Source organism: Bombina bombina, chromosome 3, assembly GCF_027579735.1.
Source record: "Bombina bombina isolate aBomBom1 chromosome 3, aBomBom1.pri, whole genome shotgun sequence".
NCBI lineage: Eukaryota > Metazoa > Chordata > Amphibia > Anura > Bombinatoridae > Bombina > Bombina bombina.
The window spans coordinates 632,000,485-632,017,508 of NC_069501.1; the positions used below are offsets into that span (position 1 = coordinate 632,000,485).

Here is a 17,024-nt window from a genome sequence, read left to right on the forward strand (position 1 = left end):
CTTGACACCGACCTGGCTTCACAGGTTTTGGTATGCAGATCAGGCAGAGAGGACATCTCTACCACCTTAGCCTTCCGTTACGGAAGGAACTTCTGATTGGGGGGCCCTTCCTTCATCCAAATCTAGTTTCTTTGAAGCTGATTGCTTGGAGATTGAACGTTTGTTCTATAGAGTCTATGATTCAGGCTAGTAAATCTGTAACTAGAAGCCTTTACCATAAGATTTGCCGGAAATATCCTTTCTGGTGTGAATCCAAGGGCTACTCGTGGAGTAGAGTTAGGATTCATAGGATTTTCTTTTCTCCAAAAAGGTTGGGAGAAAGTTTTTTCGACGAGTTCCATCACGGGTCAAATATATTTTTTTTTAAAATAAAATAGATCAGTGTGTGAGCTTTTTTTATTTAATCAAAGTGTAGCGTTTCACAAGGTCTGGTAAAATGCAGCATATTTGTATTCAGAATGCAGTCCAACCACAGAGGGGATTTGATTTGAAGTTTCATGTTCCTTTAACTGTGTTCTGCTGTACATATTTGGAAATAAAAAGCGAAATACATACAATATTGTGACCATTCATTTACGTCAAGGAAGCTTATAGGATGGCACCACTTACTGGTATTTTTTGGACAAATCACTTGGGAAAAATTGGCAACTTTTCCACTGCTATTCTAGGAACTCCAACCTCTACTACTTTTGCTTCAACGGACAAATGTGCAGTTTAAATAAATCTTAAATTTCTCATAAAATGTTTGCTTAGTAGAAATGTGTAATGCACATTCACTATTGATAATTGCTCTCCAGGTTTGTGGGGAGCTTAATTTGCCAAAGGGAGAGTAAACACCTTGAGATTTTTTTTTATATACTGTAAAATATTTAGTTGTGTAATGAAACCACTCTGCAATATATCTTGGCCTAAATTAGCTCTGCAAATTGTGCAATGTCTAATTCGCAGAGCTTGATATACTTCCAGCTCACTTTTCAAGGCTATCGCTGCTAAGTATATATCTCTCCTTGGCTTTATCAGATAACAAGTGCCTTGTTGCCTGTGGTCTAAAGCCCATATTGTCTCCTTCAAATAAGGCAAATGGTGGGTGGAGTTTGGCTATTGGTAAATAATTGCAGTAAAAAGGGTGTTTAATTTTAATTAGACTTAGTAAAATAACAGGAATGTCTTGTAAGTACACGGTGTTTGCTGTCCCTCTTAATTATAGTGAAAGCAGACATTGTAAATAATGAGTGTACCTTTTTTTCATGCAAAAGTAAACATGTTTATGGATTGTTGCTTAATGTCCCTTAAAGAGAATTGCTAGATGGCTGTGTGATCTTGTTAGAATAAAAAAACACAAAATGATTTATTTAAGCAATAGTCTATAAAGTTATGTATTATTCTTGTTCTGTAATTTATAAAATATCCTTTAGCCTTAGCATTTCCATCTGAAAATCACATATAGCAAGGCTTCTTAAACTTTTTTCACCTGGGACCCCTTTTTGCATTGGAATTTGTTTGCCACACCCTTTATTTTAATATAGTACAAAACAAACCCCTTGTCAGACAGGTATAGAATTTTTGGCTTTTTATGCATCAATATACCACATAAGTGAAGGGATTATTAGTGAAAATAAGTAAACTTTAGTAGCCGTTGCTAATCACTAACGGTTAGACACTTTGTCTAACTGCTTGTACCTTCCATGTAGGCTTCTTCCTCATGTGTGGTAATGAGCAGAGCCCACTCATTTGAAGATGTACAGAACTAGCTATGTCCTACCTCACATTATTCACTGTATATCAAATCTTGTGGGGACCCCCAAAAAATTTAAGGGATCTGAGGAAAAGTCTATTAGTTTCCAATAAATGACGCAGACTTTAATTATTATAAACTTTGTTTGGTGGCGATGGTTTTTAAACTTGTGTAAGAGAAAGAAAAATATGGGTTTTGCCCTTAAGTTGGCAATAATGTAAAGGTTTTTCCTTTTTTATACAGCTACATATCATAGAAGTTGGGACACCACCTACAGGGAACCAGCCATTTCCAAAGAAAGCAGTTGATGTGTTCTTTCCTCCTGAGGCCCAGAATGACTTTCCTGTTGCAATGCAGGTATGATATACACATTCTATTTAGAACCTGTTCTTAGAATGCTGTGTAAGTGTATTTCAATTTATTCCCCTTTTTTTTGTGTGTATTTGACACCTTCCACTAGGTTTTGTCTCCCTTTTACTATTTCTGTATTGTGTTCTGCTATATTTCAAGAGAAGAGTCTTAATGTTCTGATTGTTTGCGTCATATTAACTTTTCAGATCAGTTCTAAGCATGATGTTGTTTTCCTGATCACAAAATATGGCTACATTCACCTGTATGATTTAGAGACTGGCACTTGTATCTACATGAACAGAATCAGTGGGGAGACCATTTTTGTCACTGCTCCTCATGAAGCCACAGCTGGAATTATTGGAGTTAACCGAAAGGGTCAGGTAAGTGTGTTGCTTCGAGCATATAAGGCTAGTTAATCTGTTTTTTAATTGACTAGCATAATTCCTAGCTATACTCCCCATCCACAGAACTACACAAAGCTGTTTTTGTAGTTCATTTGATTTAATGTTTATGTAGCTTTAGGTTTTATGGCAATGTTGTATAAAATCATTTTGACAACTCTAGGTTGCTAAAAATGTGAGCAAACAATACCAATTCAGGGTTAATTTAAAAGAGTGTGTACAAACAGTCTTGCTTGCCTACCTGGAGCGCAATCAGCGGTCTCTCGCTGTGTCCCTCGGCGTGTAGCACAATAGAGTGGGCGGGATCAACGTCCCAAAAATACAATGCCTGTGCAGCTACAGAACGTGTCTGCAGGGCACGCGAAAGATAAAAACATCAGGGTACAGTACATGTAATGTACCCTGATGTCCATTTTATTTAGAAAAAAGATAATGTTTTACATATCCACTGCTGATTTGCGCTACTTACCTTTGGATTTAATTTAAAAGAGAGGGGCATGGTTTTACCCTTATTTTTTTTATTTCTTTATTTCTAGCTCTAATAGCTTTTTCCTACAGCTAACTTTTAGTAACTGTATCCACAAGTAACACACTGGTTTCGTTTTAATTTCAGGTTCTTTCTGTATGTGTAGAAGAGGAAAACATAATTCCATACATTACCAATGTTCTACAAAACCCTGACCTTGCTCTTCGTATGGCAGTTCGTAACAATCTTGCGGGAGCTGAGGAACTTTTTGCACGCAAATTTAATACTCTCTTTGCTCAGGGGAACTTCTCAGAAGCAGCAAAAGTGGCTGCAAATGCTCCAAAGGTATGTCATCTTTTCTTCTTTTTATTTTTTTGTTTGTTTTGTAATGTTTAAGAGAGCCATGTAGGAAAATTTTGTTTTGTTTTTTTAAATGTATAATCTGGTAGATCATTGATTTATGGAAGCAAAACAAATCCTTTGTGTAACCCTTGCTAGCTTTGAAATATTTCTAATTAATGCATACTTGTTGATAAATCCATTTTATTCATTTTGTGACATACTATCCAAGCAAAAACAACTTAATTGAAAGTAGTTCAGTGTTGTAACAATACAGAACATATGGCAAAATAAAAATATGTAAAGTTTGCCAAGAATTATTACCAAGAAAAAAGATTGAAAGTCTAAGAAACACAGTGATCTTAGAATGTAATCATTGACTGTAGTCTTGCAACATAAAAGGAAACCTGTTCTGCTCAAGGAGTTTAGATTTTATATTGTTATTAAAGTGAAAGTAAATCCTAGCGTTTTACAAATGCTAGGATTTACTATTGAAACAAATAAAGGGCACTTTAGTTCATTAAGTATAAGATACTTCATGTAGAAAGCTCCTTTATTTGATTCAATCGATCGCCGCTCTTAGCTCCTACAGCAGCCCACGTTTTCACTTCTTAGCCAATAGCCGTGCAGTAAATCCAGCTTGGCGCCCATGGGAGCCGGATTTACCGCACGGCTATTGGCTAAGAGGTGAAAACGTCACCTCTTAGCAAAAACATTTTTTAGCCAATGCGCTGCTGTAGGAGCTAAGAGCGGCTATCGATTGAATCAAATAAAGGAGCTTTCTACATGAAGTGCCCTTTGTTTCAATATATACTTTCACTTTAAGAGTAATGCTTTCAAGATCTATCAAAAAGCATAAACTCCATTAATTTATATCTTTTTCTTTTTAAAGACACGATGAGTCCACGGATTTCATCCTTGTGGGATTACGCCTCCTAGCCAGCAGGAGGAAGCAAAGAGCACCACAGCAGAGCTGTATATATAGCTCCTCCCTTTCCTTCAGTCATTCTCTTTGCCTGTGTTAGTGATAGGAAGAGGTAAAGTGAGGTGTTAGTTTAGATTCTTCAATCAAGAGTTTATTATTTTTAAATGGTACCACTGAGTGCTATTTTATTATAAGGTGTAGCCGTATTCCTTGTCAGCCTCTAGAGTAGAGCTACAGGTGGCTTTAAAGCAATGGGAACTGGTGGGACATAACTCTCAATGCGCCTCCCATACTGAGTGCTGCCCTTCAGATGAAGGTCTTAGCAGATATTAACTAAGGTCCTATATGTGGAACTGCAGGAGGGAGAAGGCCTCTTGAACCTGTGGGAACTGACATGCTGTCGCTCAGCATAGAGACAAGTGCAGTCCTTTATTTTTTCTGCGACATATGTTACCTCAGAAACGACTGTGCACTTATCCATCTGATAGTGGGGAAATGTCTCTTTATAGAACGATTTGCTCAGTCTTACAGGACTTCCCTCATGGCTCAGAACACTCTGCTCTCAGACAGCAGCACATCTTGTTTGCAGACACTGGGACTTAAGAAGTTTGTGTGGGAACAAAAGGACACTTTACACATCAATTGAGATTAGCGGGGAAGTGTTTTGTACCACTATTATGGGTAATAGAGCTACCGGCAATGCGGTAGTATACTTGGCTAAACTTTTTTTGCTCAGTGTTATGCCTCCCGGTGTCAGATCTATAAGATCTTAATGGCGACCGGGAGCTTAAGTTAATGACGCCCACGATGGGCGGAGTTGTCTTCCCGCCTTTTTCGGGTTCTTTCCTTCATATCAGGAGAGTACAGGGGAATGGAGTGCTAGCACGCCCACGAGGGGCGGAGCTCTATTGTGTCTGTGTTAGTTGCACTCTCCCTCCTTTACGAATATCCGGAGGGCAGAGTTATATTCTTGCGATTTGCTCAGTCTTAGACACGCAAGCATCCTAACACACAAGATAACACATAGACGCCTCAATACACTAGCTGAGGTTCAGTATGCGATGAAGGTGTTTGCTTTCTAGTTATGTCAACACATGTGCGCATAATAATTGGTCAGTTTGCATTTTCAGAGTAAAGCACACAAATAAATAATTGTTGCTTTTTAAAATTTAAAGAGACAATTTTTATCATAATTATTTCAACTGTTTTTCTTTTGGTCCATCCTTGGTGTTTTAGGATGTTACAAGCACGCACTAAAGATAATGTTCCTTTAACATTTAAAGAAACAGTAACGTTTTTTTATGTGTTACTTTTTCTTACATATTCTCCTTCTGAAGATTGCTTTATGGCCATGCAGTGCTCTGCGGTTCCTGGCAACTTTCATATGGAATTGTTGCACTTAACATCGTTTATTTCATGAACTTAACAATGTATATTAACAGCAATGGTAACATTCTAATTGGATTGTTTTTTTGCGCAACAGAAATAAGAAGCTTCTTTTAAAAGATTTAAAAGGCACAGTAACGCTTCTTTCTTTTGCAAGATACGATGAGTCCACGGATTTTATCCTTGTGGGATATCGCCTCCTGGTCAGCAGGAGGAGGCAAAGAGCACCACAGCATAGCTGTATATATATATAGCTCCTCCCTTCCCTCCCACTCCAGTCATTCTCTTTGCCTGTGTTAGTGATAGGAAGAGGTAAAGTGATGGGGGCAGACTCTCTCTTCGTCCAGGCCTGGATAAGAGATATTCAGGATCCCTGGACACTGGAAATTATGTCTCAGGGATATCAGTTGGAGTTCAGAAACTCTTCCCCCAGGGGAAGGTTTCTTCTTTCAAGATTATCTGCAAACCAGATAAAACGAGAGGTGTTCTTACGTTGTGTAGGAGACCTTGCTTCCATGGGAGTAATACGTCCCATTCCAGTACAGGAACAGGGTCAGGGATTTTATTCAAATCTTTCTTTCATGTAATTAGCAAGAGTCCATGAGCTAGTGACGTATGGGATATACATTCCTACCAGGAGGGGCAAAGTTTCCCAAACCTCAAAATGCCTATAAATACACCCCTCACCACACCCACAATTCAGTTTTACAAACTTTGCCTCCGATGGAGGTGGTGAAGTAAGTTTGTGCTAGATTCTACGTTGATATGCGCTCCGCAGCAAGTTGGAGCCCGGTTTTCCTCTCAGCGTGCAGTGAATGTCAGAGGGATGTGAGGAGAGTATTGCCTATTTGAATGCAGTGATCTCCTTCTAAGGGGTCTATTTCATAGGTTCTCTGTTATCGGTCGTAGAGATTCATCTCTTACCTCCCTTTTCAGATCGACGATATACTCTTATATATACCATTACCTCTGCTGATTCTCGTTTCAGTACTGGTTTGGCTATCTGCTATATGTAGATGAGTGTCCTGGGGTAAGTAAGTCTTATTTTCTGTGACACTCCAAGCTATGGTTAGGCACTTTGTTTATAAAGTTCTAAATATATGTATTCAAACATTTATTCAACTTTCCTTATTTTCAGACAGTCAGTTTCATATTTGGGATAATGCATTTTGATTTGACCATTTTTTCTTACCTTAAAAAATTTGACTTTTTCCCTGTGGGCTGTTAGGCTCGCGGGGGCTGAAAATGCTTCATTTTATTGCGTCATTCTTGGCGCGGACTTTTTTGGCGCAAAAATTCTATTTCCGTTTCCAGCGTCATACGTGTCGCCGGAAGTTGCGTTATTTTTTGACGTTATTTCGCGCCAAAAATGTCGGCGTTCCGGATGTGGCGTCATTTTTGGCGCCAAAAAGCATTTAGGCGCCAAATAATGTGGGCGTCTTATTTGGCGCGAAAAAATATGGGCGTCGCTTTTGTCTCCACATTATTTAAGTCTCATTTTTTATTGCTTCTGGTTGCTAGAAGCTTGTTCTTTGGCATTTTTTCCCATTCCTGAAACTGTCATTTAAGGAATTTGATCAATTTTGCTTTATATGTTGTTTTTTCTCTTACATATTGCAAGATGTCTCACGTTGCATCTGAGCCAGAAGATACTACAGGAAAATCACTGTCAAGTGCTGAATCTACCAAAGCTAAGTGTATCTGCTGTAAACTTTTGGTAGCTATTTCTCCAGCTGTTGTTTGTATTGATTGTCATGACAAACTTGTTAAAGCAGATAATATTTCCTTTAGTAAAGTACCATTGCCTGTTGCAGTTCCCTCAACATCTAAGGTGCAGAATGTTCCTGATAATATAAGAGATTTTGTTTCTGAATCCATAAAGAAGGCTATGTCTGTTATTTCTCCTTCTAGTAAACGTAAAAAATCTTTTAAAACTTCTCTCCCTACAGATGAATTTTTAAATGAACATCATCATTCTGATTCTGATGACTCCTCTGGTTCAGAGGATTCTGTCTCTGAGGTTGATGCTGATAAATCTTCATATTTATTTAAAATGGAATTTATTCGTTCTTTACTTAAAGAAGTTCTAATTGCTTTAGAAATAGAGGATTCTGGTCCTCTTGATACTAATTCTAAACGTTTAGATAAGGTATTTAAAGCTCCTGTGGTTATTCCAGAAGTTTTTCCTGTTCCTAATGCTATTTCTGCAGTAATTTCCAAAGAATGGGATAAATTGGGTAATTCATTTACTCCTTCTAAACGTTTTAAGCATTTATATCCTGTGCCGTCTGACAGATTAGAATTTTGGGACAAAATCCCTAAAGTTGATGGGGCTATTTCTACCCTTGCTAAACGTACTACTATTCCTACGTCAGATGGTACTTCGTTTAAGGATCCTCTAGATAGGAAAATTGAGTCCTTTCTAAGAAAAGCTTATCTGTGTTCAGGTAATCTTCTTAGACCTGCTATATCTTTGGCTGATGTTGCTGCAGCTTCAACTTTTTGGTTGGAAACTTTAGCGCAACAAGTAACACATCGTGATTCTCATGACATTATTATTCTTCTTCAGCATGCTAATAATTTTATCTGTGATGCCATTTTTGATATTATCAGAGTTGATGTCAGGTTTATGTCTCTAGCTATTTTAGCTAGAAGAGCTTTATGGCTTAAAACTTGGAATGCTGATATGGCTTCTAAATCAACTTTACTTTCTATTTCTTTCCAGGGTAACAAATTATTTGGTTCTCAGTTGGATTCCATCATTTCAACTGTTACTGGTGGGAAAGGAACTTTTTTACCACAGGATAAAAAATCTAAAGGTAAAAGCAGAGCTAATAATCGTTTTCGTTCCTTTCGTTTCAACAAAGAACAAAAGCCTGATCCTTCATCCTCAGGAGCAGTTTCAGTTTGGAAACCATCTCCAGTCTGGAATAAATCCAAGCCAGCTAGAAAGGCAAAGCCTGCTTCTAAGTCCACATGAAGGTGCGGCCCTCATTCCAGCTCAGCTGGTAGGGGGCAGGTTACGTTTTTTCAAGGAAATTTGGATCAATTCTGTTCACAATCTTTGGATTCAGAACATTGTTTCAGAAGGGTACAGAATTGGTTTCAAGATAAGACCTCCTGCAAAGAGATTTTTTCTTTCCCGTGTCCCAGTAAATCCAGTAAAAGCTCAAGCATTTCTGAAATGTGTTTCAGATCTAGAGTTGACTGGAGTAATTATGCCAGTTCCAGTTCAGGAACAGGGGATGGGGTTTTATTCAAATCTCTTCATTGTACCAAAGAAGGAGAATTCCTTCAGACCAGTTCTGGATCTAAAAATATTGAATCGTTATGTAAGGATACCAACGTTCAAAATGGTAACTATAAGGACTATCTTGCCTTTTGTTCTGCAAGGGAATTATATGTCCACAATAGATTTACAGGATGCATATCTGCATATTCCGATTCATCCAGATCATTTTCAGTTCCTGAGATTCTCTTTTCTGGACAAGCATTACCAGTTTGTGGCTCTGCCGTTTGGCCTAGCTACAGCTCCTAGAATTTTTACAAAGGTTCTCGGTGCCCTTCTGTCTGTAATCAGAGAACAGGGTATTGTGGTATTTCCTTATTTGGACGATATCTTGGTACTTGCTCAGTCTTTACATTTAGCAGAATCTCATACGAATCGACTTGTGTTGTTTCTTCAAGATCATGGTTGGAGGATCAATTTACCAAAAAGTTCTTTGATTCCTCAGACAAGGGTAACCTTTCTGGGTTTCCAGATGGATTCAGTGTCCATGACTCTGTCTTTAACAGACAAGAGACGTCTAAAATTGATTGCAGCTTGTCGAAACCTTCAGTCACAATCATTCCCTTCGGTAGCCTTATGCATGGAAATTCTAGGTCTTATGACTGCTGCATCGGACGCGATCCCCTTTGCTCGTTTTCACATGCGACCTCTTCAGCTCTGTATGCTGAAGCAATGGTGCAAGGATTACACGAAGATATCTCAAACAATATCTTTAAAACCGATTGTTCGGCACTCTCTAACATGGTGGACAGATCACCATCGTTTAATTCAGGGGGCTTCTTTTGTGCTTCCGACCTGGACTGTAATTTCAACAGATGCAAGTCTCACGGGTTGGGGAGCTGTGTGGGGATCTCTGACGACACAGGGAGTTTGGGAATCTCAGGAGGTGAGATTACCTATCAATATCTTGGAACTCCGTGCAATTTTCAGAGCTCTTCAGTTTTGGCCTCTTCTGAAGAGAGAATCGTTCATTTGTTTTCAGACAGACAATGTCACAACTGTGGCATACATCAATCATCAAGGAGGGACTCACAGTCCTCTGGCTATGAAAGAAGTATCTCGAATTTTGGTTTGGGCGGAATCCAGCTCCTGTCTAATCTCTGCGGTTCATATCCCAGGTGTAGACAATTGGGAAGCGGATTATCTAAGTCGCCAAACGTTGCATCCGGGCGAATGGTCTCTTCACCCAGAGGTATTTCTTCAGATTGTTCAAATGTGGGAACTTCCAGAAATAGATCTGATGGCGTCCCATCTAAACAAGAAACTTCCCAGGTATCTGTCCAGATCCCGGGATCCTCAGGCGGAGGCAGTGGATGCATTATCACTTCCTTGGAAGTATCATCCTGCCTATATCTTTCCGCCTCTAGTTCTTCTTCCAAGAGTGATCTCCAAGATTCTGAAGGAATGCTCGTTTGTTCTGCTGGTAGCTCCAGCATGGCCTCACAGGTTTTGGTATGCGGATCTTGTCCGGATGGCCTCTTGCCAACCGTGGACTCTTCCGTTAAGACCAGACCTTCTGTCACAAGGTCCTTTTTTCCATCAGGATCTGAAATCCTTAAATTTAAAGGTATGGAGATTGAACGCTTGATTCTTGGTCAAAGAGGTTTCTCTGACTCCGTGATTAATACTATGTTACAGGCTCGTAAATCTGTATCTCGAGATATATATTATAGAGTCTGGAAGACTTATATTTCTTGGTGTCTTTCTCATCATTTTTCTTGGCATTCTTTTAGAATACCGAGAATTTTACAGTTTCTTCAGGATGGTTTAGATAAGGGTTTGTCCGCAAGTTCTTTGAAAGGACAAATCTCTGCTCTTTCTGTTCTTTTTCACAGAAAGATTGCTATTCTTCCTGATATTCATTGTTTTGTACAAGCTTTGGTTCGTATAAAACCTGTCATTAAGTCAATTTCTCCTCCTTGGAGTTTGAATTTGGTTCTGGGAGCTCTTCAAGCTCCTCCGTTTGAACCTATGCATTCATTGGACATTAAATTACTTTCTTGGAAAGTTTTGTTCCTTTTGGCCATCTCTTCTGCCAGAAGAGTTTCTGAATTATCTGCTCTTTCTTGTGAGTCTCCTTTTCTGATTTTTCATCAGGATAAGGCGGTGTTGCGAACTTCTTTTGAATTTTTACCTAAAGTTGTGAATTCCAACAACATTAGTAGAGAAATTGTGGTTCCTTCATTATGTCCTAATCCTAAGAATTCTAAGGAGAAATCGTTGCATTCTTTGGATGTTGTTAGAGCTTTGAAATATTATGTTGAAGCTACGAAATCTTTCCGTAAGACTTCTAGTCTATTTGTTATCTTTTCCGGTTCTAGAAAAGGCCAGAAAGCTTCTGCCATTTCTTTGGCATCTTGGTTGAAATCTTTAATTCATCTTGCCTATGTTGAGTCGGGTAAAATTCCGCCTCAGAGAATTACAGCTCATTCTACTAGGTCAGTATCTACTTCCTGGGCGTTTAGGAATGAAGCTTCGGTTGACCAGATCTGCAAAGCAGCAACTTGGTCCTCTTTGCATACTTTTACTAAATTCTACCATTTTGATGTATTTTCTTCTTCTGAAGCAGTTTTTGGTAGAAAAGTACTTCAGGCAGCGGTTTCAGTTTGAATCTTCTGCTTATGTTTTTCGTTAAACTTTATTTTGGGTGTGGATTATTTTCAGCAGGAATTGGCTGTCTTTATTTTATCCCTCCCTCTCTAGTGACTCTTGTGTGGAAAGATCCACATCTTGGGTAGTCATTATCCCATACGTCACTAGCTCATGGACTCTTGCTAATTACATGAAAGAAAACATAATTTATGTAAGAACTTACCTGATAAATTCATTTCTTTCATATTAGCAAGAGTCCATGAGGCCCGCCCTTTTTTTGTGGTGGTTATGATTTTGTATAAAGCACAATTATTCCAATTCCTTATTTTATATGCTTTCGCACTTTCTTATCACCCCACTTCTTGGCTATTCGTTAAACTGAATTGTGGGTGTGGTGAGGGGTGTATTTATAGGCATTTTGAGGTTTGGGAAACTTTGCCCCTCCTGGTAGGAATGTATATCCCATACGTCACTAGCTCATGGACTCTTGCTAATATGAAAGAAATGAATTTATCAGGTAAGTTCTTACATAAATTATGTTTTTTGTAGTTCCCAAAAAAGAGGGAAAGTTCCGACCTATTCTAGACCTCAAAAGTCTAAACAAGTTCCTCAGAGTTCCATCCTGCAAGATGTAAACTATCCGTACCATTCTTCCATTGATCCAGGAGGGTCAATTTATGACTACCGTGGATCTAAAGGATGCATATCTACATTTTTCTATCCACAAAGATCATTACAAGTTCCTCAGTTTTGCCTTTCTGGACAAACATTTTCAGTTTGTGGCTCTTCCTTTCGGTCTGGCCACGGCGCCCAGAATCTTCACAAAGGTTCTGGGGTCTTTGCTGGCGGTTCTCAGGCCGCGGGGCATTGCAGTGTCGCCTTATCTGGACGATATTCTGATCCAGGCGTCATCTTATCAGCTAACGAAGTCTCATACCGACATTGTTCTGTCCTTTCTAAGGACTCACGGGTGGAAGGTGAATCTAGAAAAGAGTTCACTAGTTCCACAGACAAGGGTTCCTTTCTTGGGAACTCTAATCGACTCTCTATCCATGAAGATCTTTTTGACGGAAGTCATAAAGTTAAAGATTCTGAATACATGCAGAACCCTTCAGTCCAATCCTCGGCCGTCAGTGGCTCAGTGCATGGAGGCAATTGGATTGATGGTAGCAGCAATGGACATCATTCAGTTTGCTTGTTTTTATCTCAGACCTCTGCAACTGAGCATGCTCAGGCAGTGGAATGGAGATTATACAAATTTGTCTCCTCAAATAGATCTAGATCAAGAGACAAGGGACTCTTCTATGGTGGTTGTCGATGGATCATCTGTCCCAGGGGACATGCTTCCGCAGACCCTCGTGGGTGATAGTGACAACGGACGCCAGCCTGATGGGGTGGGGAGCAGTGTGGAACTCCCTGAGGGCTCAGGGTGTGTGGACTCGATCGGAGTCTCTACTTCCCATCAATATCCCAGAGTTGAGAGCAATTTTCAATGCGCTTCAGGCTTGGCCTCAGTTGGCCTCGGCCAAATTCATCAGATTCCAGTCAGACAACATTACGACTGTAGCTTACATCAATCATCAGGGAGGAACAAGGAGTTACTTAGCGATGTCAGAAGTAGCCAGGATAATTCAGTGGGCGGAAGCTCACTCTTGTTATCTGTCAGCAATCCACATCCCAGGTGTGGAAAACTGGGAGGCGGATTTTCTGAGCAGACAGACTTTTCATCCGAGGGAATGGGAACTCCATCCGGAGGTATTTGCCAACCTGATTCTCAGATGGGGCAGGCCGGAGTTGGATCTTATGGCATCTCGTCAGAATGCCAAGCTTCCGAGATACGGGTCCAGGTCCAGGGATCCCCAGGCCGAGCTGATAGATGCCATGGCAGTGCCTTGGTCGTTCAACCTAGCTTATTTGTTCCCTCCATTTGCTCTCCTTCCCCGGGTGATTGCTCGAGTCAAACAGGAGAGGGCTCCGGTTATCCTCATCGCTCCTGGGTGGCCTCGCAGAACTTGGTATGCCGATCTGATGGAAATGTCATCTCAGCCACCATGGAAGCTTCTTTTGAGGAAAGACCTTCTCATTCAGGGACCCTTCCATCATCCGAATCTAATTTCTCTGCAGCTATATGCTTGGAGATTGAACACTTGATTTTATCTAAGCCAGGGTTCTCTGATTCGGTCATTTGTACCTTGATTCAGGGACGTAAGCCTGTTACTAGAAAGATTTACCATAAGATATGGCGTAAATATCTTTATTGGTGCAAATCCAAGGGCTACTCGTGGAGTAGGGTTAGGATTCCCAGGATTTGATCTTTTCTCCAAGAAGGATTGGAGAAAGGGTTGTCAGCCAGTTCCTTAAAGGGACAGATTTCTGCTTTGTCTATTTTGCTACACAAACGTCTGGCAGATGTTCAATCTTTTTTTCAGGCTCTGACTAGAATCAGGCCTGTGTTTAGACCAATTGCTCCTCCTTGGAGTTTGAATTTAGTTCTTAATGTTCTTCAAGGGGTTCCGTTTGAACCTATGCATTCCATAGATATTAAGTTGTTATCTTGGAAAGTTTTATTTTTGGTTGCTATTTCTTCTGCTCTCAGAATTTCTGAGCTTTCAGCATTACAATGTGATTCTCCTTATCTTATTTTCCATTCTGATAAGGTGGTGTTACGTACCAAACCTGGTTTCCTTCCTAAGGTTGTTTCTAATAAGAATATTAATCAGGAAATTGTTGTTCCTTCCTTGTGTCCTAATCCTCCTAAGAAGGAGCGGCTGTTACATAATTTGGACGTGGTCCGTGCTTTAAAGATCTATTTACAGGCCACTAAGGATTTTCGTCAATCTTCTTCCCTGTTTATTGTGTTTTCTGGGAAGCGTAGGGGTCAGAAAGCTATGGCTCCCTCTTTCATTTTGGCTGAAGAGTATCATTCGGTTTGCATATGAGGCTGCTTGACAGCAGCCTCCTGCACAAATTACGGCTCATTCCACTAGAGCTGTGGCTTCCTCATGGGCATTCAAAAATGATGCTTCTGTTGAACAGATTTGCAAAGCTGCATCTTGGTCTTCTCTTCACACGTTTTCAAAATTTTACAAATTTGATACCTTTGCCTCAGCTGAGGCTGTTTTTGGGAGAAAGGTTCTTCAAGCAGTAGTGCCTTCTGTTTAGGTTTCCTGTCACTCCCTTTTCATCCGTGTACTATAGCTTTGGTATTGTATCCCACAAGTAAGGATGAAATCCGTGGACTCGTCATTTCGTAAAAGAAATTAATTTATCAGGTAAGCATAAATTTACATATTTTTATTTTTTAAGAGAACTATAGTCTATATGAATTTGATATTACTAAAACGTTTGTCTGTTTCAGGGAATCCTTCGAACGCCAGACACTATACGCCGTTTTCAAAGTGTTCCTGCCCAAACAGGTCAGACCTCTCCTCTACTGCAATATTTTGGAATTCTCTTGGACCAGGGCCAGCTGAATAAATACGAGTCTTTAGAATTGTGTAGACCAGTACTTCAGCAGGGTCGTAAACAGCTTTTGGAAAAGTGGCTGAAAGAAGACAAGGTAATGTAAAAGGATACGTTCTATTTTATGCTTGTTTTGATACTAATTTTCTTTCTCTATTTCATAATATTAAAACCTTGTTTTTTTCCTGTTTTTTTTTTCATTTTAAACTTTTATTGAATGTAAATAATATTTTAGAGTTCTGCTGGTTTAGTATAGACTTATTGTAATATTTTAATATTTTTAGCTTGAATGCTCAGAAGAACTAGGAGATCTGGTGAAGTCTGTAGACCCTACTTTGGCCCTTAGTGTTTACCTTCGAGCCAATGTTCCAAACAAAGTGATTCAATGCTTTGCAGAAACCGGACAAGTTCAGAAGATTGTACTTTATGCTAAAAAGGTAGGTTCTTGTACAGTTTATAGTTGTAAAGTTCAAAAATATATACTAGGATCTGTCTGCACACCACCTTAAAATTTTAAATGTGACATTAGAAAATTTAATTTTAATTTTTTCTTTTTGGTTTTTCAAAGAAAGCTTACTACAGGAAATGCCCTGTAATGGGGTTGGGGAGTTAGATGAGTTTTTTAACAGGATTCAAATGTTCATCAATATTAAATGTGTATTTTTTTTTTATTTTTTTTTTACCTCAGGTTGGTTATACACCTGATTGGATTTTCCTGCTTAGAAACGTCATGAGAATCAACCCAGACCAAGGCCAGCAATTTGCCCAGATGTTGGTTCAGGATGATGAGCCTCTCGCTGATATCACCCAGGTAAATCTGAGGTGGCGTAAGCCTGTAATACAATGTTTCCAATTCTTCTTATAATAGTTTCTGTGAATTTTATAGTTTGGGCGAGGGGGGGTTGCATTGAAATGCATTGGTTTGCTCTATCTACCACCAAGTTTAATTCATTACCTCTCAGTAAGTATTGTGTGTGTCTGACCCACTGCCTGTGAGTCACACTCTCACTTTTACTTTGTGTCCCTCAATCACTGTCCCACTTTCCTAGCTTTTTAGTGAAAAGAACCCTAAACTGATTTGTGCTAATGGGTTATTCACAGCTATACTGTCATATTTATGGGAAATAATTTTAGTTTATACTTGTATCAGTATACTTTACTGAAGTCATATACTTTCACATGTATTCAAACTGTCCTTTTTTTTGTTTTTTTTCTCAAAATTTAGATTGTGGATGTATTTATGGAATATAACCTTATTCAACAATGCACTGCTTTCTTACTGGATGCTCTGAAAAACAACCGTCCAACTGAGGGTCCTTTACAGACCCGTTTGCTAGAGATGAATCTTATGCATGCTCCTCAGGTATGCAGAACAATCATGTGTCTAAACATAATTTATATTTTTTTTGTTAATCTATGTTTATTTGATTTGTATTTTTTTAATTTTTAGGTAGCAGATGCGATTTTGGGCAACCAGATGTTTACTCACTATGACCGAGCTCACATTGCTCAGCTTTGTGAAAAAGCAGGTCTCCTTCAGAGAGCCCTAGAACACTTCACTGATCTTTATGATATCAAACGAGCTGTTGTCCACACTCATCTTCTCAACCCAGAGGTAAGAGCCAACTGGATATTTTTTCCCCCATTTTTTTGAATAAGTATAAGTAATTTACAATCTAATGCACTATCTCTTTATTCTTATTTCAGTGGTTAGTAAATTATTTTGGTTCCCTATCTGTTGAAGACTCTCTTGAGTGCCTCCGTGCTATGCTTTCTGCAAACATCCGACAGAACCTCCAGATATGTGTCCAGGTAGCTTCTAAATATCATGAGCAACTGTCCACTCAGTCTCTTATTGAACTTTTCGAATCTTTCAAGAGTTTTGAAGGTAAGATATATTGAGCAAGTCCAAAGATGTTTTCATGTCTCAAGATTTGTTTGAATTGTGTATTGTTTCTCTCACATAAATGATTTCTGTATGCCAAAAAGACATTTTTTCTTTCCTAAGATATGGAGAGTCCACAACGTCATCAATTAACAGTGGGAATATCACTCCTGGCCAGCAAGAGGTGGCAAAG

General features: G+C 39.2%; 1 protein-coding gene across 4 annotated transcripts in view; it reads left to right on the plus strand.

Moving 5' to 3' along the window:
* CLTC (clathrin heavy chain) overlaps nt 1-17,024 on the plus strand; it is a 317,188-nt gene that overhangs the window by 194,695 nt on the left and 105,469 nt on the right. For all 4 annotated transcript variants that reach the window (XM_053707324.1, XM_053707322.1, XM_053707325.1 and 1 more), the window contains exons 5-13: nt 1,979-2,092; nt 2,293-2,466; nt 3,101-3,298; nt 14,843-15,043; nt 15,231-15,383; nt 15,635-15,757; nt 16,172-16,309; nt 16,397-16,561; nt 16,654-16,834. In XM_053707324.1, the coding sequence (XP_053563299.1) occupies nt 1,979-2,092; nt 2,293-2,466; nt 3,101-3,298; nt 14,843-15,043; nt 15,231-15,383; nt 15,635-15,757; nt 16,172-16,309; nt 16,397-16,561; nt 16,654-16,834 (1,447 nt within the window). The remainder of the gene's footprint in view (nt 1-1,978; nt 2,093-2,292; nt 2,467-3,100; nt 3,299-14,842; nt 15,044-15,230; nt 15,384-15,634; nt 15,758-16,171; nt 16,310-16,396; nt 16,562-16,653; nt 16,835-17,024) is intronic.